This window comes from Poecilia mexicana, unplaced genomic scaffold (genome assembly GCF_051168715.1).
Source record: "Poecilia mexicana isolate PSO_F unplaced genomic scaffold, ASM5116871v1 scaffold_16, whole genome shotgun sequence".
Classification (NCBI taxonomy): Eukaryota; Metazoa; Chordata; class Actinopteri; order Cyprinodontiformes; family Poeciliidae; genus Poecilia; species Poecilia mexicana.
Window position 1 is genome coordinate 14,182,821 of NW_028263385.1, and position 22,025 is coordinate 14,204,845.

General features: G+C 38.6%; 2 protein-coding genes across 5 annotated transcripts; one reads left to right on the plus strand and one right to left on the minus strand.

Moving 5' to 3' along the window:
* Positions 1–124: 124 nt before the first annotated feature.
* On the minus strand, positions 125–10,266 carry leng9 (leukocyte receptor cluster (LRC) member 9). 2 transcript variants are annotated; one of them, XM_014999697.2, is made up of 7 exons: positions 9,938–10,266; positions 5,976–6,069; positions 4,631–4,764; positions 4,189–4,515; positions 3,385–3,625; positions 2,262–2,385; positions 125–2,182 (listed from the first exon to the last, which is right to left on the minus strand). In XM_014999697.2, the coding sequence occupies exons 1-7, from the start codon at positions 10,095–10,097 to the stop codon at positions 1,556–1,558; spliced, it is 1,707 nt and encodes a 568-aa protein (XP_014855183.2). In that variant the 5' UTR covers positions 10,098–10,266; the 3' UTR covers positions 125–1,555. The 2 variants fall into 2 exon arrangements, with proteins under 2 accessions (XP_014855183.2, XP_014855182.2); XM_014999696.2 differs by having other exon boundaries at positions 4,189–4,518.
* A 418-nt stretch (positions 10,267–10,684) lies between these two features.
* On the plus strand, positions 10,685–21,642 carry flcn (folliculin). Of its 3 annotated transcripts, XR_015765729.1 has the most exons (13): positions 10,685–10,923; positions 11,089–11,295; positions 11,384–11,530; positions 11,988–12,209; positions 12,380–12,546; positions 12,627–12,718; positions 17,201–17,358; positions 17,533–17,646; positions 18,808–18,931; positions 19,015–19,152; positions 20,188–20,290; positions 20,639–20,926; positions 21,224–21,642. XR_015765729.1 is itself a non-coding variant. In XM_088014243.1 (12 exons), the coding sequence occupies exons 2-12, from the start codon at positions 11,089–11,091 to the stop codon at positions 20,844–20,846; spliced, it is 1,680 nt and encodes a 559-aa protein (XP_087870369.1). In that variant the 5' UTR covers positions 10,685–10,923; the 3' UTR covers positions 20,847–21,642. The 3 variants fall into 3 exon arrangements, 2 of the variants coding, with proteins under 2 accessions (XP_087870369.1, XP_014855174.1); XM_088014243.1 differs by having other exon boundaries at positions 20,639–21,642; XM_014999688.2 differs by having other exon boundaries at positions 10,686–10,923; positions 19,015–19,137; positions 20,639–21,642.
* Positions 21,643–22,025: the final 383 nt, after the last annotated feature.

Genomic DNA, 22,025 nt, shown 5'->3' on the forward strand with positions numbered 1-22,025 from the left:
GTGTATATGTGGGTATGCATCTGGAAGGAAAACGGGGAAGAAAACAAACAGATTCATTATCCTCGGCTTAGGGAGCGAGCATCCGTCACATCAGCGACGAGAGAAAAATCACCACTCACAGCTCTTTAAATCATCTGCTTATAGTTTAATTGTAAAAGCAAACTAGCAGTCGCAATAATTGGTAGGAGAATACAGAGTGATCGCTCTTGTGAAACACAGTACATTCAATATTCATGATCAAATTAATCATGAGAGGCAGCAGAGAACGAGCCTAATGAACCCTTACAGCTTTACAATATCGAGACGATAAAAGTTTCTGCACCTTTAACAACCATTTATTTATCACAAGTGTTTAAAAAAAAACAAAAAAACAGTACAAATATTGTGAATGATGACAAAATGTAAAAAAAAAAATAAAAAACAGGCCAAAGTTCAAACCAGTAGGAAATTAGATCCATCAACTTCAGAAAATGTCAGATGAAATAAAAAACGGCTAATTTCAATTTAGAGAGAGCCCAGATTATGTAGATAAATGATCGTCTACTGATTGTTTTCTGGAGTTTTTAGATTTTTTTGATCTAATCAGCTTTAATCAATGCAATTCTGTAAAAATCTGATAGAAAATCTGATAAAAAGCCACAGTCATACAGCTAAAAACGAACTCTCACACAATATAAATGAAGTATTATTAGTATTATTTCAAGTAAATTCTTCTTTATGCTCGATTGTCTAATCCAAGCAGCTTCATCCTTAAAGTCAGATGGGAATTTCTAGCAACTCGAAACTTTGAACGATTGTTTTATCCTGAGAAAACAAATAGATCTTTTAACAATTAATTTCTGCTATAATTCAAATGCTTCTGTGAATTTCTGTAAACAAAAGGCTTACAGAAAGTTCAGATGAGCTGCATTTGCTTCAATAATTTAGCTTTTGTGACTAATTAAACTTAAACTACCAATAAACTTATTTTATTTTTGTGCATTATTGAATGTGCTCATGCAAATTGTAAAAGAAAAAATGACCAGGTTTCATGTTTTGGGGGTAATTTTCATGCCTTGAAACTAGATAAAACAATCTGTGGTTTTATACCATCATTACAGTTTGATTTGGTTTTATTTATTTTCCCAATATGATGCATTGAAATACATTCAACACAACAGAAATCGTTCTGTATGGTGAGGACTCACATTAATGATTACGAAAACACTGATATATAAAATTCTTATGGCAGTCTTTACAAAAGTATTTCTTATGTCCAAGGGACACTGTTGGTTCACTAAATGAAGGGGATCAGAATATATCAAAGTGTGTAAAATTAAGGCAAATATGAAAAATAGTAAAGCATAATCTATGTGAGAGAACTGCATCCCTTTGAATTTATGACTTAATGCTTCGATAAATACCAAAAACATTGCCTTAGCATCAGTTTTACTGAAGCAATAAATATAAGAAGTAAACATATCCTATTGCACCAAGTCATGTGCTGCTTAGTGATTCACAGCACTATTTAAAAGCTGTATGTAGAATAGTGCAGGTGATGAGAGATACTTCTTCATTATCGAAGAGCTACGGTGCAGATGATGTCATAAAAACCGTTCACCTCGGCGCCCCTAACGGTACAAAGGTGTAAGGTGTTGACTGGCTGCCGGCCAAAATTCAACCCCTTCCCCACCTTCAGGTCCCACACGCCGTCAAAAATCCTCTCCCCCTCCGCATCGTCTACCTTAGCCAGCGTGAGGTGGTACCGCGGGTTGTAGGAGCTCCGGTGCAACCAGCCCTCCTTCCTGTAGGCCTCCTGCAGGCCGCAGTTCAGCTGGTGGAGGTGCAGCTGAGGCTGGGGGCTCAGGTACAGCACCTTGCCGTTGAAGTGCTTCAGCTTCACCGGGAAGGTCACGGCCACGGGCGGGTTGCGGTCCAGCTGGGCGAACCGGCGGAGGATCTCCGCGGCGGCCGCCACCTCGGCCGGGCCGCGCAGCACCAGGAGGCACAGGGTGACGTGCAGCTTGGAGGCGGCCTGCCAGTGAGGAGCAGAGGAGGGGAGGAGGGCGGTGAGCTCCTCCTGCAGCTGCTGGAAGCAGGACAGGATCGTGGGCGTGTTGGCCCGGAAGGTGATGAAGTGAGTGGGTTTTTTCTTAGGAGGACGCCCGCCACATTTCTCTTCTGTCTGCTTCGGTGCTGGATCCTAAGGAGGAGCATCAAAGTGGAGATAAATAAAAACTAACGACGACGGGGTCCGTCAGACGAAGGGTTTCCGTCCACACCTGTGTGTCTTCATGACCGTCCAAGGTCTCCTCCCAGTCTTCAAAATGCTTCTCCTCTCCGTCCTCACTTACATCCTGGTCATTTTCTTGACATGAGGAATTTTTCTCAGTTGATGATTGGAGTCTAAATAGGAACCAGGAAAGGAAAATAAATACATATGGCAGAATAAAAATGACTTATTTTATTAAAACAAAACAATAACATTGTCTGAAATCTAATGATTCATTCACCTGCTTCAGGAAAGTTTGTGACTATATCAGTCTATATAGTTTGCAAAAAAAATAAAAAATCATTCTTAGATAATGAGATATTAGTCTGCTCAGTTCTGAATATTTTAGCTCCTTTCAGAATGAACAGTTTTAAGGCGTCTTGTCACTTTAAAACCAAATTTACTGCTGGTTACGCCCCCAACTCAACATTTACTCTTGTACGTGAAAAATGGCTGCAAACAGTTGCACAATTTTACAATCGTACATCTTTAAAAAGCAGAAGTGGAGCCTCCTGCACAACCAACAAGAAAGCAGCAAGAGGTTTCTCGATGGTAAGTCAACAAGAAAACACTTGTCTTTTCCAGCAGCCATTGCATAGCACATACAGCGGTAAAGGTAGCAGCTGACCAAACGTGCTAGAGCTCAGCTTGGGTTGCTAGGTAACAGAGTGGGCTTCACTGGAGTTGCTAGGTAACGGGCTGAGCTTTGTTGGGGATGCCAGGTGAGGAGCGGAGCCTGCTGATCTGTGACGCCACATTCAGAAGGCTTTTGAAACGGCTCATTTTTCAGACACCAAAAAAATATAAAGTTACTGCCAAAAATGGCTCTGTGTTATTTTTTTAAGCGTTTTGTAAGTACCTTTACTCTTCCAGTTGGGACATAAATGGAAGTAGAAAATGTGAATTTTGCTGAATAGGTCCCCTTTAAAACAGCATCTATAACTCATTCAATCCTGAAGGCTCTGATATGAATCCTCAAATAGGCTTTGCGTTGTGCACTTCTGAGCATTTTATCCAAACTGATGTATTTAAAACACACATTTTATTCAAATGTGGGGTTTTTTTTCCCCGCACAGGGCATTTTGTCTGCAATGAGTTAAAGATAAAACCTGCAGCAAGAATAAACACCAGACCTATTTGCAACCTCCTCTTCAACACATAATCCACGAGAGTCCTGCTGTTCCTGAGAAGTGTTTCCTCCACAATGTGTGGGGGCAAAGGTGTGATTCATCTCATTCAGCTCCTCTTCCTCCTCATGTCTGTTTTTGGTACGAGCGCAGTCTTCCTCCCGACCACCCACAGCACCTGTCTGCTCCTCTGTTGTTTCACAACCACCGTCTTGTTGCTGCTCTGGATCCTTTACTCTGCTTCCATCTGAAACAAAGGATAATTTTTAGTTTGAGAAATTGTACAGATGTACAGGAGTATTCGTACCACTTGAGCTTTTCCCCATTTTGCTGTGTTACAACTGCAAATATACAAAGCAGTGCATAACTGTGTATAATACAATTCTGTAAATGTTTTACAGGAAAAAAAAATCTAAACGTTGTGGCAGGTATTTGTATTCAGAGTGAATACTTTGTAAAACCACTTATACTGCAAGTGTTAGTGTATTTCTAAAGCAGTTTTCTACCTGTAATGCTTCTTTCCAGAATAGTTTAAGCTCAGTCTGATTGAATCTGTGAACAACTTAATCAAATCTTTCAGTAAATCAGAATGTGGACTCCAGCGAAGCCTGTTTGTAAGATTAAAAGCAGCTTTTGAAAATAACAACCTTTAGGCACATATTAAATATCTTTAAATTAAGCTCACATTTCTGTACTGTAATATAATCTTCTGTTGGCCTGATGTAATATTTTATTATGAAATGTGTTTTCAAACTCTGCAAGAGGAAAATGATGATAATTAATGGAAATGTTTGAAATCATCTGACTCACCCTTTACTTCCTCCTCCTTTCCAAACGGTGGAGCCAAAGATTGACCGGTGGAGCCAAAGACCCTGTCAGTTCTGCTGTGGCGGTCCCAGACGCGGTGCCCTCTGTAGGCGAAGTACTGGATCCGGTGTCTGGGCAGAGCCAGCTCTGTGGTGTAGTCGCAGTCACACGGGTTGGTGTCCCAGTTGAAGTCACAGAAAGGGCGCTCCAGCACGCCGAGGAAGCGATCCACATAACCCACCACAAACTCTGAAGCGTCCACTGATGTGTCCCACAAGATACGAGAGATAACCTCATCTGCCGTGCGCATGCGAGGCTTTTTGTTCACATCTGCTGGAGAGAATTCAATCGTTTCCATTCAGACAGAGAACAAAGAGAGAGATAAACACATAAAAGTCTCTTCAGATTAATCGTGAAACAACCAGATGAATAAATAAAGACTGACCTGTCCCCTCGTCTTTCGGCTTCGCCACTTTGCTCACAGCGCCTTTTTTCTTCTTGTGCTTTTCCATCTTTTCTTCATCCTGTTTGTCATCCATGTCAGGGGACAGAACCGCTGACTCATGCGGTGATGGGTCACTGAAATAAATGAGAGCAATAGAGGAGGGAGGGAAAGGTAAAAGTATGGTCACAAATCATGACAAGTTAAAAAGACGGGAGCCCTACCTTAATCTGAAACAGATGTTACTTAGGATGCAAAAGTTTACATGAAATTAAAGAAAAATCTAAAGATTCACAATTAATAATAATAATAAGAAGAATACATAATACGTCATGAATTATTTGCATCTAAATGCAGATTAATATCAAAATTTCCCAATCAAATCCAACATAAAAACATACGAAATAAACTAAAAGGGAAAATAACAGGAAAATGCACAGGAACACTGAGTTCACAGGGATTTTCGCCTTAAAAATGAGAACAAAATAAAACTGGAAATTGTAAAAAAAAATATTTATCTAAAAGGAAAATAAGTTTGTTTGAACGGTCTACTCATTCACAAAACAGAAAATTACATGGAGCCTTTTCTTCTTCTCCCTCTGTGCTGGAGGGTAAGAAAAGATGTGATTTCCTTCTTTCTGACCTGCTGGTTACCATTTTAATTAATTACTTTTCCCCCTCGCTTAAAACATAAGACGACATCCTTTTAGTATTTTTTGTAGCCGTTCTTCTTCTCATTTATATTCTTTTAGATCAGGAGAGATCAGCTGCGGCAAAACTGCAAAACTTTAGCATTTCATATTAGATTAGCGTTTTTAGCAGAAGCAAAGTGGTAGTCTCTCATTGTGTGTAAACAGAGAATGAAGCTTTTTATCATTATTCTCTCATTTCCAAAAGACTGCCAACATTTCTAAACCCAGTTAAACTTTTCAGTAATACTTTTAGCCTTGTTGTTAAAGATTTGCTCTGTTCCTTCCTCACAGCCTGAAAGAACGGCACACATGTTTGGACACATTTCATGTTAAATAGTTTCTTACATATTTTTCCTTCCTGACTTAAATCACTGCGGACATTGAAAATAGCTGACTCAAAACTCAAGACTCTGACTCCCTCTTTTCTCTGGTCGAACCCAGACTGTGGTTGGGAATAATTTATTTGTTTGAGTTCGGCCAGAGCTGATTACGCTGGAAATCATCTGAATCCAGTAACCAGCTGTCTGGTCTCTGAATCTCTAACTGAACCTATATAAACAGCAAACCTATATACTATGACATAGTGAAAAAGTGCAAACAGAGAGTAAGAGACCTCCTTCTTGTTACTTATGAGAGGCAAGTGGATTTGAGCAAACCTGTGTGATAAACGACATCTTCCTCCGAAGTGACACTTTCCCCTCTGGAAAAACTGGCACACTTTTAATCCATCCTTGTTCTGCTCTGAAGACTCTACAAATTAGAACAACAATAAGGAAGACAGAGTGAAGACGTGTAGTAAAATCTGAATGAAAGTCTAAGGAATGTTGTCTTTAATACGTCATCAAAAGAAAGAGAAATCTGCTCAACAACACATGCAGTCATGTCTGGTGTTTCTGTGGCTTCTTACGTAAACACACTGACCGACTTTGTTTTTGTATGAACACAATGAAGATGAATGTATGTTGGCAGGCAAACTGTACGTGCAGACATGTTAAAAACCACCACCACTGATCATTAATTATTTGTTAGTCTAATGTTTACAATAAAAAGCACAACTCCGGATATTATATTTTCCCTCCAACACAGTAACACTACAAACCCTGTAACAGGTGGTAATGATTTAATCCAGATGACTGAAAAGTCATCCAAGAGTTCACACCACACTTCCTGTTTTTCTATTTTTGGACAGAACTGAATGTAACTCTCAGCCCAAATACCTAAACTATAGCTGTAATGTCTTTCTTGTGAGAACTGAGATGACTCCAGCTGGCACAAAACCACCTGACCCGAATCCAGGCGCGATAACTTACAGGAAGTGCATTTTTTTCTGTTCCTTAGAAGTTTTACTTGGATTATAAGTGATAGATGCAGATGTTGAAGCAGACAGTGAAATCTCTCTCCTCCTCTGGGAGTGAGAGTCTTGAGTTTTGAGTCATTTGCTGAAGCCAGGAACTGATCCAGCAGAACATTCTGTCAGGAAGTCAGAAACTTACACCACACTACTCCATGAATTCAGCTGCCTCTGTCAGTGTGTGAGGGTCCAGAGACACATGATAATATAGCTTACCAGAACTGAAACTGCTCTGGGAGAGCATGAGAAACCTTGAAGGGTTTGTTTCCATAATTGCCTTAGTTGCTGCTATAAGTGGAAAGAAAACATCTCAATGAAATATTTTAAAGTTATATTTGAAAATAAGGGTGCACTGCACCGATTTTATTAGCCAGCTGATTTATCAGCGCTGATTTCCTTAATTTTGGGAGATCAGTGATCAGCCGATACATGCTTGATCAGCAAAGGTCTAAAAATCAACCACTGTCCTCTTTTTTCCTCCAGTGATCAAGGTTTGACTGGTAGACCGGCCCACCAGGTCATCTCTGCACATTTGCACTCAATAATAATCACCCCACTGTTATCAACTCAGCAACTTTCTTGCAATATTTAGCAAGAAAAATCGGCATCAGCAGGTCAGGATTTTAAAAGACTGGTAATCACCGATCGGCCAGAAAACTGCAATCGGTGCACTCCTAATTTAAAAAAATAAAAATATAATCAATTAATTTTCATCAAAAAGATTCAAAAACTGTTGATTACCAAATACCTCTATTATGATTCTGATAGCACAGTTTTCTGCATAAAAAGACAACAACTCTGGTAAAACATGCTGTTTCTACAAAGAAGTTAGTTCATGAAGCGAAATGTAAAAGGGGAACTAAAACTATGAATAATAAAAAACAACGAACAAAATTTCATGCATCTGACTAAATATTAAAGTTCTAATCCTTTGTGATTTAAAAATCACAAAATCCAGTCATACGCAGTAATAAACTGATTTTTTCAAAAAATATCTCTTATCAATATGTGTGCAAGCATAAAGATAAATTGAAATCAGTTTTTTCTAATTAAATCTCCATTAAGAGGGCAATGTGGGACTCAGATTAGGTGAAGTTAAATGAAGCATTTTATCTGAAGACTCAAAATTTAATTAAACTTTTTTTTCAAAATGAAGCTAAAGAGAGAAGAAAATCTTACTAGATAAGGGGGCAATTCAAGTCCTCAGCAAACAATGTCCTGCGTTATTTAAATGGGTTCTGAGACATATCCTCCTGACTACCAGTAGTTCATTTGTGTCCTCTGTAGAGGACATTTCTAAACTTGAATATCTCCCACCCCCTGCATTCTACTGAATTAATTCCTTTTGGTATCTGGAGAGGACATTTAGGGCTTTTCAATGATCCCACATATGAAGGGGTGGGATTTTTGTTCGTATCTTTTTCTAATACATAAAAATTGCGTTCATCAGTAATAACACATTTTATGGGAAGAGACAAAGTAAGTGCATAAAACCTTTTATTACCTTACAAAGACTGTGGGATTTAAAAAAAATGGTGATTGGACAATATTTTTTTTCCTGGTAGTCATATTGCCAAATTTTCTCACCATTTTGTGGTTTTGAAGGACTGGATGCTCATCATCCAGTCATTTAATGGAGGTGTAGAGTCCATAAGTCAGTTTGGTTCAAAGGTGAATCACACTTTTCACTGTTATTTCTACCCTTAGTCCGACCTCTATTTATTAGAAATTAATCAAAATAGTTGTTCAAATGCGACACTGATAAAATGTGTTTAAGTTACAGGCAACACATTGATTCATCATCAGTTCTTACATTTGTTTTTCCACAAATGTACATGACTGAACGCTCCCGTTTGCAGGTCCTGGAACTTATATGAGTTATGTTTTGTATTTGTTAGGGAAGAACATACTGTACTGAATGTATCTGAATGTAAAAAAAAAACAGATTTAGGTTACTGATCATGTACTGCTGGTATACTAAAAATATATATAATGTGTATTAGGCTCCATGATATTAGGGACATATGCGATAACGTTGGCAAGTCTTTTGATACAGAAATGACATTCAATGAACAAATAAAAAGTGTTTATTTTACGTCTGTGCTTTCGGTTGATTGCTAACGTAGAACATAGTGTATCCAGATACTGAATAAACTAGAAAAAAATGATATTATTTCCGCCTGAATAGCTGCTTCTGGCTTCAGTCTGATGTTTGGCATTTTTTCTTAAAAACATGACCATTGTACTTCGTCTTTGCTTTCCAAGGTTCCTCCCAAAAAATTTATTAAGCCTGGTGGTTGAGCGCTAGGGCAGTCATTCATCCAGCAGCCAGACATGTTTTTGAGTTAAAAAATGTTTAAAGTTAACAGGAAATTTTAAAATATCACTTGATAATTATTGAAAGATTGGAAGATTAACACCTGAACACCAACTATAAAATCTTAAGAAACTTAAAGACTTAAATAAATAAGTAATGCTTAACCTGGTGGGGGCACAAGAAAAGCCCGGCGGTCCGCCAGGCTTAAAATACACTGGGGAAAACTTGCTTTCTAAACAACATGCAGTGCTAATCTATCTTTAATACTTGCTCTTCCATTATTCATACTTAGTATTTTTTACCAGGGTAATTTATCAGAATGCATCTGACTAAATATTAAAGTGGTTTTGCATTTTCATTCTTGTGACATCCTTAACACACTTTTTTTCCTGTTTGTATTTTTCATTGTTGGCATTTTAAATACAACAAAATGAGATACCAAACAGAATACATTGATATACATCAAACTAAATAATATACACTGATTGTTAGAAAAGAAAAATATTTAATTTTGCTGTGTTTATGCTGATTGACATTAATGTCAACTGTTTTGAATTGGGACTCTTCAACTAAACATTAGTTACTAAACCATTAAAAATATGTGTGTTAAGAAAACATCTACATTTAGGAGAGGACCTGAAGGCACAGCTCATATCTTAGTTTTTCAGAATCATGTCCCTTAACATTCTCTCTACTCCACAAAAGCGTGTTTGTGTTATTAAGAAGAACTTTTAACATTAGTTATTGCATGTAAACATGCCATAAACCTTACAAAACAAAAAACAAACACAGGTTTAGAGCTAAGAATGAGGTGCAAAAGGTGAACTGGGATTCTGCTTTAATAACTGTGGCTTTTAGAGTAAATAGAACAAATCTATCAAAAACACCACACCATCTGTAAACGCGATGTGCAAAGACATGAAGCAATAGAATAACACTGAGACATTTACCTCCCGTATCTTTCCGGGTATCATTGCTCCGGTCAGTTTCGGTCACAACAGCAATCAGATCCGGTGAGTCAGTCAGGGAGGTGGGCGTCAAGAGGCTCTCACCTCCGATCTTCTGGTTCTTCATAGAGTCCGAGGAAACTTCTGGACCGTCTGACGCCATTTCCAAATCAAAGAAATATCACTGTAGAGATTCACTGACAGACTGGCGTAAAATCAACTGTCTCTGCTACCTGGACACCTGGAAACACAATCACGGAAGTCCCGGGGTAGCCATCCGGTACTCCAAGTTAGCCATCCGGCTAACTTAGATTTGCATGGTAGTTAAAAAAAAAATAAATAAATAAAATAAAATATATATATATATATATATATATATAAATATATATATATATATATAAAAAATATATATACATGCAATTTTCTTTTTCTTTGAAAAAGAAAAGAAGCCAAATGAAGTTCACCAAAGTGATAGCTCTCTTTAGTACTCTTTGACCCGGTCTGTAATCCTCGAATGGAATTATGGTTAATGCAGTTTTATTGAAAAATATCTGTAGGCGAAGCGAATTTAAATGTACAAATGAAAGCTTAATATTACCAACAAAAGCAAAAAATAAAATAAAAAATTAAGAGCATATTTTTTATATTTTCTTTAATAAAAAATAAAGTTTTGTCTCAACGGTTATTTAAAAGTTGTGATATGACGTCAACAGTCGGAGCAGTCAGCAATGAGTCAGCGTGCGACGGCAAAGCGCGTGCGACGTGCCTCAACGTCATGTGATTTCTCTGTTTGCTAACATCATGTAAACAGAAACGGGGGAAGTGGTGCAAATATCCATTTACTCTCGTCCAATAATGAGTTTTTGCTAAATATGTTTTAGAAGATTAATTTATTTTTTACTTTCACAGTTCTTCGTCTTTATATTTTTAAACACAAGCAGCGGAAGACGTGAAGCAGCTGTGTTTTCGTACCAATCTTTGCGCTGAAGGTAAGACCCTCCGGTTTAGCTTGTTGTTATGACAACGTATTAAAATAAGCGTAGAATTGTAAAGTCACGTACTGGCTAGAAACAAATGCGATCCACAGGATGTAAATTATACGACATCTAAACTTTTATTCAATAGTTTATCTACATATATTACATGTCTCTCAGATGAACGCGCTGGTGGCTCTGTGTCATTTCTGTGAGCTGCATGGCCCCCGAACACTGTTCTGCACCGAGGCGCTACACCCACCATCCCCAGACCCTTCGTCTCAGATGGGGACTCCCTTGCCAGGAGACAGGGATGGTGATCGAGAGGGTGAAGGTCTGACTATGAGGGCCAATAGCTCAGCAACACAGAGAGGAGAGATGTGTGAGGTGAGTGGACTGAAAGCCTGTTGTTTTGAGAATGAAATTCTGTAGTCTGTTTCAAAGTTACTTATTGCCACCTTTTCTCTCCTCACAGGGTTGTCGATCTCTACCTGCATCTCATCCTGGCTTTGTGAGCATCGATGATGAAACAGGCATTCGCTTCTTGAGCCATCAGCATCCCAGGCAGTCCCAGCTTTTCAGTGTGGTCAGACAGGCCTGTGTACGCAGTCTCAGCTGTGAGGTAAATTAACAACACTCCACAAAGACTTTAAAGTAGAAGTTATCTTGCAAAACATATTCAGAAAAAATGCTGAAAGAAGCTGGCCTTCTTTCAGCCTGCTCACCAGTATTATGTAGCAAGAAGTGGGGAAGGGGCAGTGCTGAGTTACTTATAGTCCATGGCGCTGTAGAAAACTCTGGTCGCTCCAGCACTTCCTGAGACATCTAATTAAAAACACTTTAAAATGTAGGACTGACATGACGGGAAATGTTTGTGGCTTTGAAAACATAACTTCTTCAAACTTTCATATATCTTGACACCATTAACTGCCCCACAGCTAATCTGAACAGGGCAAATGTGACATACTGCTAGATATTAGACTTTTAATCATGATACTTAATTTGATTCTCTTTTTTAAATTTTTTTAAACAGTCTCATTTTAAATTTGTTTGGGCTTGTTTTTGTCCTTTGTTTTCAGGTGTGTCCTGGCCGTGAGGGGCCCATTTTCTTTGGCGATGAGCAGCATGGGTTTGTGTTCTCACACACCTTCTTTATCAAAGACAGCCTGGCCCGGGGTTTTCAGCGATGGTACAGTATAGTTTTGGTGGCCATGGACAGGATCTACCTTATCAACTCCTGGCCTTTCCTGCTACGTCACCTCAAGCTCACGATACATAGTCTACAAAGTACAGCTTTAAAGGTAGATCAATGTTATGGATGCTGTATGCCTTTAGTATTATTTTTTTAAAGACAGTGAGCATTGTTGACTCAGGTTTTTATTTTTATTTTTTTATTTTTTATTTTTATCTTGAGGATGAGGATAAATCATCCTCATTCTGCTCACACATATATTTCTCTTTTCCCCATCAGGTGTTTGACACTGAGCAAGGAGGTTGTCCCCAAAGAGCTCTGAGGATGAACAGCGTATTTTCCCCAGCAGTTTTTCCACACCAGAGGAGTGGGAATGCGGCTCGATCGCTAACCTCACTGACCCAGCACCCCAACCTCTGGGCTAGTCTGCACTGCTCTTTTAGCTGGTGAGTTGAAAAACTTCGCCTCACTGCAACAGACAGTTTCCTTTTGTCATGCTGATCTGTGTTTTCCGTTGTTTTTCCAGGTTGCTGAAAGCTAGCGGCAGTCGTCTAACAGAGAAGCTTCTTGAGGGGGCCCCCACTGAAGACACACTGGTGCTTATAGAGAGACAAACAGGTACGACATTTCCTCTCAACCAAGCACGATTTCTTTTAGCCTTTCTGCAGCACAAATATTTGTTACATTCACCTTTATCACGAAGAAAAAAATGTGATATAAGCTATTGCATAATGTGGTAAGGCATTGTTCTCTTAATGATAGGTGCTCTCAGTCAGTGCCACATGTTTACTCAGTCTTAGTTGGTTTCCCTATTTCTAGTCTGAAAACAGTCCTGATAAAATCTGACTCACTGGATCGCTCAGAACGCCGTCTCTGCAGCCAGAAAACCATGACGACACTCGGATAACTTGTCCTCTCTCAACAGAGCTTGCCCTATTCTGGTCAAGATTTACAAAGTGGTAAAAAGAGTTACAGAAAAGTCTCTGAGTCCAGTGCAGCTTTTAGACCAACTGTCTTAATAGTCAATTCTATGCAATTCAGGATCACAAATGGACAAATGCACAGTGAGAGACAATCTGCTAAAGGCTGCAAAGATTTGAGACTGGGGCTAAGATCCACCGTCCAGCAAGACAAGAACCCCAAGCGAACATCCAGAGCTGCAGTAAAATGGTTCATAATATATTTTTATGTATTAGAATGGCCTAAATCTAGATTTCAGTCTCTAGATGTGCTGAGTTGCTATAGAAGTAGCCTAAAAGGTGGTTTTGCAAAGCAATAATTTGGGGGGCTGAATAAAACTGCTCAACATGCTTTTGAGATCTTTATTTATAAAAAAACATTTGAAAATTATTTATCATTTTGGTGCTCTATGATCTTTTAAAATGTACTTTGTGGTTCTAGTAACATAATAATATCAGCTGGTTATTACTGTAGTTTCCTTCAAAAGCGTGATAGGTGGCACTCCTGTAATTACCACATCATGACTCTCTGAGTTATTTGTAACTCTGGCAGATATATTTATAAATACCTGAATCTGACTTTCTGTTATTGGAGAGCAATGTTTCAGACTGCTGACCAGCAGTATGCAGCAACGAGAATGGAGTTTAGCTCCATTAGCTGGATTTAGAATGGAGTGCTGTTTTACTGAAGGAAACTGGAGTCATTCCTGAACTTTCTCTAGCATCTCAAATTAGGAAGTTAGCAGTCACTAGGTTACTTTTCTGCCCTGCTCATGTAAACAGTATACAGACAACTTACTTTGTTTGAATTCAAGCTGTTAGTCAGTCATTGATTGAAATCAGCTGGACTGATGCAAGGAAATACCTAAACCATGCAGGGCAGTGTGCCTTAAGGACCAGGGTAGGGAAACACTGATTTAAGGAAAACTTTGGTTCGTGCTCATTGAAGGTACAAATAAAAGTGGTTTTCAAGCTAGAAATATAACATATAGAGGCAAACACAGACTAATCATTGTGCTGTATATGTCAATTAAATAACACTTTGTGCTCCAAAACTTTGATGAACTTGAAATGTCCGTGAATACAATGTTACTGTTTGTGTAGAATCAGCAATCAGCAACCTGCCAAAACACAAGGTCATATCAGATGTTGAAAGTGGGGGAAAAAAAAGAAATTTATTTCTGCATCATGTTTGCATTTTACTGGCTTTTCTGTCCTGCTGCTTCATGGAACACGTGTCTGCACAACCTCAGTCTATTTTAATAAATCTCTGGACCGTAAATGACTCCAATCCCCAAATTCAGCAAAGTTTTATATTGACTTGAGCAATGCTTTCTGAAGATTTGCACACAGAGTTTCTGTGCTGAACCAGTCCCACCCGCCCCCAACCAGCCCACATGTTTACCTCTGAGCTCTGCACTTCTCTGGAAGCTGTTTGTAGACCCAATCATATTGCTGTTCTGTTTCCTATTAAATCAATACATTTTCATTTTTTTCTTTCTTTCTGTATTTATTTGTTTGGGATTTGGTAATGTTAGATAAATCCAGTAGTTGTCCTCATCCCAACTCTTTTCAAAGAAGAATATACTTCCCTCACTATGATCCAATCCTAGAAAAATCCTCAAAAATTAAGAAAAAAAGGGCAATGGTGGGATTGTTACTGTCAGAGCAATTAGTTCATTAAATGGCAAAAGTGATCCTAACTCAAGATGGCCCGCCATCGCTTTACAGATCAAAGCATCCACTGAACTCCTTCCTGGCCACAGATAACAAAACTATTAATTTATTGTTTCTTTTTTATCTTTGCACATAAAATTGCATCATTTACAATGACTTAAAGACTTGAGTGGGGATAAAAGAGAGCTTTTAGGATTCTTATCCTGGATTTTAACCAGCGGGTTTGAGTTTCTGTTTTGCTATGTGTCAGCATTCCTTAATCCCCTCAGAACTGAGCTGTTCAGTAAATACTGAATAACTCTGTCAGTTTCACGATTGCTTTTTTGGGTGGAGGGTTGTTGCCGTAACAGGTTGAAAAAAAATAAGAGGCTCTATTTATTCCTGTCTCAAAAAACGTTAAGCCTCTGGGGAGCAGGAAGAATTTTCCTTCATAACATGATTCACTGCAGAGAAGAGAGTTATCACTCCTTAGTCTTACAGTAACTGCCAGTTTTTTTTGATGAACTGCTCTTTTTATTACAGGAATTTAAGTAACACTGTTCCTGGTCCTGTCCAAATGCAGAAAAAAAAAATCTGCTTTTTACCCTTCGGTTTGGAATGTGCTTGATAGCTTAGTCTGGTAATTTGGAATCGATTTTAGTAAATGGTGTGTTAAAAAGAGTATAAAGAGGGCTGCTGTGGTGGTGCAGGGGCAAAGCACAACCCACGTATTGAGGCCTAAGTCCTCATGGCGGTGGTCACAGGCTCAATTCCCGGCCTGGTGACATTTGCCGCATGTCTTCCCTCTCTTGTTGCCCTCTTTCCTGTCAAACTACTTTCAAATAAAGGCCACTAGAGCCAACAAAACCTTAAAAAAAAGAGTATAAAGAGAACTGAAAATGTTTGTTTTATGTGGGTTTTTTTTTAAAGATACAAATCTAAATTTCTGTATATCTAGATAGCATTATTTATTAGTTCGAATTTAACCTTCAGCATTTTAATTTTTGTGTTTCTGGCTGAGAACCTTCAGATTAAAGGAGTCTCATTCAAAAATAGCAAAGCACAATTAATCAGCCAGAGATCTAAATCTGATTTCCCCTTGATTGGCTTCGAAGCAGAAAACCTATTTTCTCCTATTTATTAAATGCATCAAAAGTAAGAATTTCTACTTTTTCCAGTCTAGAAATGCATCAACAGGATGTACACTGATACCTTTTTTTAGTTCATAAAAAAACTGATAAAGGTACGACACTCGCTTTGAAGTGCAAATTGAGATGGTTATTTACTTCCTTAGTTTGCTGTTAGATTCAGATCTCCTGTGCTATTAAAAGACCTCCAGCCCATATATTTCTCTCTGTTATCGTCCTTAGAAAATAAATTGCAGTGGACAGGTCAGTAAAAAAGATCGGCATCGACCTGGAAATTCTGGTCAGTTTATTTGACCGGTGGTTTGTATTCTGAGTCTGTTTTTGTTAAAATGTCAAACAAAGCAGTGGAAAAACTATTTGATGCCAAATTGGAAGTCAACCTCTGTATTGTACTTTTATTAAAAAAATTTCAAGCAATGAAGGTGTATATCTTGTACTAAATAAATCTTTTTTCAGTTTAAGTCTGAAACTTGAAAAATGTGTTCAACTACAAAATTTTCAATGTGTATTTGAAAAATGTGTACTAGTTTATTCAAAACCTGGTTTGAATAAACTAAAACCTAGTTTGCTCAAAATAGGTTTTAGTATTGAATAAATCCCAGATTCAAACTAACAGCAAAGATTCCCTTGATGGGATTCAAAATATAAAAATGTGGAAAGCAGTGTGTTCCTAGCAAAGCAAACAAATATCTGTAGCTAATCATTTTAATATTTTATTTATGCACATGAAAAAAACCTTAGGACTGAATGAAGGCCAACTTCTGCAATCGTATCATAGCAAGAACTTTAATATTGACTTGTGAAAAGCAAATATCTTTATCAAAAGCAAATATGTTGACAGATTTTCATCCACAGTAAAGTCTATTTATTTTTATTTAAATATGTGACCTGTCATTTAATGGAAGTTTCCTCATGACGGTGAGAAAGCCTTTGTGAGATATGTAAATCTGTTGATCGATAGATGTATCTTGGCCACAGGTAGGTTTTGTTGCCATCCATATAGAAAGAGATGGAAAGCCCCCTGAATGACGGAAAGTCCCTCACGGTATTGTGGTCTTAAAGATATGAGTAAAAGTTGCGTGGGTACAACACACAAACAAACACTGTAGCACACAGTGTCACAGTGCTCTTAAACTGCACCGTCAGTTCGGCCGATGATTAAAAGTAATTAGGAAACTTTTTGGTGAACAGTGAGGAGGCAAAATAAGAGGAGTCATGCAGAGACGCATCCCAACTTGTCCACGTGTCCTTTGCAATAATTTCCTGTGAAAATTCCCCAAGTTATTTTAGTTATTAGGTTGTCAAGTTTTCTTTACGTCATTGTTTGTCTTCCAAAGAACAAGAAGAAGAAATGAGTTGCTGGGAAGGAGCAGAAGGAGGCGGGTCAGAGTCACAATTACTCCAACCCGACAGCAAACTGGGTCTGCTGTGTGAAGCTTCAAAATCAGACGATGTAGCCGGTCCAAAATTCAAATCACTGAGACACTTGAGACAGGTAAACATATCTAAAGGAAACATAATTCTGCTGTGCATAATCACTGAACACTGAGATTGTATGGCTGGAAATGAAAGTTATAGAGAAACTTTTTGTTCAATAATATATAAAAGATGTTTGTTTGTTGTGGACTACACTCTGTCTGTGAGCTGCTGTTTGTGTTTTTGTCTGCAGGTCCTCGGGGCGAATGACTTTCGACAGCTATCATGGCATGTGCTCATGGGAAATCAGGTCATATGGAGAAGTGCAGACCCCGGACTCATCCAGTCAGCATTTACTGTGCTAAAGGTAACTCAGCTAGCAAGCCTTACCTTAAAATAGAGTCCAATAAAATGCCTCTTTTATTGCATACCTGGAATTTAAGTGAATTCTAATAAGAGGTTATTGAGTAAACTGTCATTAGCATCACTGCTAGCTTTACTAACTGTACATTTCAACACCACGGAGAATAGAGATCATTACACTAATCTCTGAGATTTCCCAGCAGGCTCTTTGCACGTTGGGAGTCTGTGAAGTTGAGCAAGAAACTTTTAGATCTCCACATTTATAAACCCATCATCTTCCATTACACTCAAAGGTTGAAAGCTCCAAAGGATGAAATAATGTTGCCATACTTAGGGCTGCATAGCATTAGGAGAGCTTGTGAAATGTGATCACTTTAATGGATGCCATGATGCAATATGACTTCAGATAAATAATTGAAAAGCTTTTGTGCCTTTCTGTTTTGGCATCAGCTAATGAGAAGCCTGTCCAGCTGCTGTTAATACCAAATAAAATTCATTACTTCCATTTAAACTATAAGATTTTATTGAAAAATTTGCTTCTGGCTGATGCCTTTTGTATTGGCATTGAGATAAATTACTTTTTATTTCTGTGTTAACCACCATAGCATCTTTTTACCTCCTAAAACTTGTGCTCCATTAAATGACAACTTTCTCTAAATAAAGTGATAGAGAGACTGTATGCATGATACTTAAATAATTAGTTAACACTTATTTGCAATCCAGTCAGTTCTTGGCTGTCTACAGTCCACACTTTGTTGTTGAAATATCTGTAAATTTGTTATATTTGGTGCATCCCTTGCTTCAAGATGCTCAGACTTCCTGTTACCAGCTGAAAGCCTTGCTCTCTCTCGCTCTCTTGCAGCCTGAATGAGCTATTGACATGAATTTGTTTTTTACATCATTGTGTTTCTTGTTGCTTCATTTTTTTTAACTCACTGATGCTAAAAATGACCAACTTTGAGTTTGCTTCACATCGTAACAACATTTTCAGCAAAGACTGATGTGGTCAGCGACTCGGTGGTGCCTTGATGGGTGACGATGGGTTCACTGATCTGAAGTAGACAGGATGTCACTGGTCCAGTTCTGATCACCAGTTGGTTTCTTTGTGCATCACTTCTTTCTGATCCAACACAGCTTACCCTGTGAATCTTTGTGCTCCTGTTAGTCGTTGCTGCCAGTGGGCTGCGTGCGCTCCGTCCCATACAGCGCTCAGTACGAAGAGGCCTACAAATGCAACTTCCTGGGTCTCAGCCCAGACGTTCCTATCCCGGCCCACGTCAGCTCCTCGGGTACAAAACGACCCCCTGATCTCAAAGTTGCCTGCAGGCCACGTTGGGATGAATGTGTGACATCTGCTCTGTTTGTCATGCAGAGTTTTCAGTGCTGGTGGACGTCACGTTGAAGGCCTGTCAGGGTCCAGCTGCAGGCGAAGATGAAATCTCCGCACTTTATCAGTTCACCATCAGCAGCGCCAACACACAGCCGACAGACAGAGGTGAGGCTGCGCGCGGTAAGCAGGTAGAGGTCAGAATATCTGATTTTACTGTTTTTATTGTTTAGATTTGTTTGCTTGTAGAACGGACAAAACGCAGCACTTTTATTAATAAAAGTGTTTGATAATATTATGACTGTCTATACAACCATATTCTATAAATATGTAAAAGTAAATTTATTTCAGTATCTACATTCGCTAAGTGAAACACATTATAGTCGTTAATTACACACAGAGTGATGAATTTCTGCTTGTAGCTACTGAAAACACGTTTAAGGTTAAAATATTACAAATAAGACCAATAAGTAAACATTTTTAAAACGGAAATGTGGACTTAATAAAAAGTATGTTTATCATCTGCGTAAAAGTTGTTTTAATTTGGCAAACGAACCTCATCAGAATGCTTTTCTAATTTACTAAAATTAAAAATTAAAGTAAATTCTCCTTTACAGAGGTTAAAAACCTCTATTTTTTAAATATGACTGTATTTACAGAAAAGAGGTTATAAATATACTGTTCTGAGATCTGGGAGGTAAATAGTATTCATTACCATTTAATAAAGTCCTGATATGCAGAAAACAACTTAACTTGATCCTTATATTTCTGCAAGATAAATAACAGAATCCTGCATAGATTGAAACGATACTTTTTTGTGTGTAACCTGGTAGCTATTAGGCATTGTGTTTGGAAGAAAGATTAGATTTTAGTTTTGGTTTTCAGCAGTCAAGGCCAGTCAAGCACAAAATTATTTTGTATTGTATTTTGGACTCTAATCGGTGTGATACGTGAGGCTACTCATTAGTTGTGATTTAAGCCAGAGCAGCGGTTGTTGTGCAAGTTATGAAACTGTTCAGAGCATAAATAAACATCAAGGATCTGGCTCCACGTCAGAGAGTAATTATCTGGTCACTGACTCTCCCCAGACTTCTCAGCTTGAATTCAGAATAGTTCTGTAAGCAAGTTGTTCAGACGGCACACATCAGAGGCAAACCTGGGTAATCTGGTTTGTTGTGAAACTAAGATTTATTGAATCTTTACTGTTTCTTTTTCCAGGTCCAACATTGCTGAACAAACTGGAGGTGGCCCTGTCTAACGAGAACTTGTCTGTGGCTGTTGTGTCTCACTGCCTGCTGTGCCTGAAGGAGGAGTGGATGAAGTGAGCAAAACAACAACACTTTTGGCACAAACCCAAAATCTAACCAAGTATTTTTGGTCCAGTTTCTAGTGCAATATCTTAGTATACTTGAAATAAGACAGAATAAGCTTACAAGTAACTTTTCAGCAAGTTTTAAGTCGATAATTCCTTAATATTGATGAAAAAGTACTAGATCCACTGCCATATTATTTCAGTTTTCACCAATTTTAAGAAACCATTTACTTAAAACAAGCTCAGTAGTAAGTTAGTTGCAGTATAAACTCGATTAAAAACAGGAAGATTTTCTGTTTTTGCAGTGTGAGGTCAACAAGATTTCAGTGTTCTCACCGCAGGTTTTCACTCTTTCAGCAAAGTCAAAGTGCTGTTTAAATTCTCCAAAGTGGACGGCCGGGGCAGGGAGGACACCCAGAAGGTTCTGGCCCTTCTGGGCGCCACAGGGCCCGGAGAGGAAGACAACGTCAGGCTGTTAAAGTACTGGATGACTGGACTGAGCAAAACTTACAAGAGTCATTTAATGACAGCTGTGCGAGGAGGGGAGAGGAGCCCCAGCCAGTGATAAAAAGAGGAGGAGGAGGAGGGACGTGGTGAAGAAAAGAAAAGCGACAGCAGTAATATCTAAAGCTAAACGAAGCAAGAGTGAGTCTTTTCATGGGTAGTTTTGTTAACTGTATGGATTCAGTGTTGAATGAAGGAGCACTGTGAATGGATGACAGAAATGATTTTCCTCATCCATTATTGTCTTTTTAAGTAATGAGAAATCTATTGTGTACTCGCCTCAGATGATTATCCTGCTCAGATTAATACATGGAGTAATTTTGGATAAAGCATTGGTGGGGGGTGGGGGTTTGTTAAAGGGAATTCTTCTATAGGACCTTCCATCATGTGAAGTTTAACTTATTACTAAAAGTTTTTCCACTTTGTTTATTAATACAGATGCGTCCTAAAGAAATAAACTCACTCTGATGCACTTTATTCCCAAATTGGCTCCATCTGGTGGTGAAGTGGGGAAGTAAAAGGAGTGAAAGTGCAGAAGGAGTATTTCTCCTCCAGCTCCCACTCACTTGTTTGACTGGCCATCAGCCAGCAAGTCTCAAGTGGTGTAAGACAAGACTTTTAAGGTTTTCTGCAGCTCAAAGTTGTACAAAATGGTTGCATAACAAGTTCTCGCACTAGGACTACGGCATCTGCACATTTTTGGCCCCTTAACGAGCCAGTCACACACTGATCCTCTGTACTTTTTCTGTTTTTTTTTGTTGTTTTTTTGTGTGTGTGTAAATCCAAAGCGTCTCTTGCTTTGCTGAGGTCCACAGACTTCGGTCAATAAAATCCGGCAACATACGGGTCTGTTTAAACCGGGTAGATTTTTCTTTTTTCCATTGGGTTTTACTTGACCTGAAACTATGTGATGATTGTGCAACCAGGGTTCCTGCACAGTCTGAAAGACTATGGATCCTGGTCTGGATAAATGTGGAAAAAAACACAAGAGAAAAAGATTTGGGTTGCCAGACTTAATTTCCTGTCCTGCTGTCAAAATGTTGTGTTCATCCACCCATCCACTTACCAGTCCTTTTATTGACCATAAACCCACAGTCATGTTTTCTGTTAATATCTCAATATTAGCCAAAAGGGAACCAGGAAGTCTTGGATTTTGACACGTGTAGAAGCCCTGTGCAATGAAACAAGTTTGGGCTCATGCTCCGCTCCAAGACGAAATTTAAAAATACTGGATTGACCG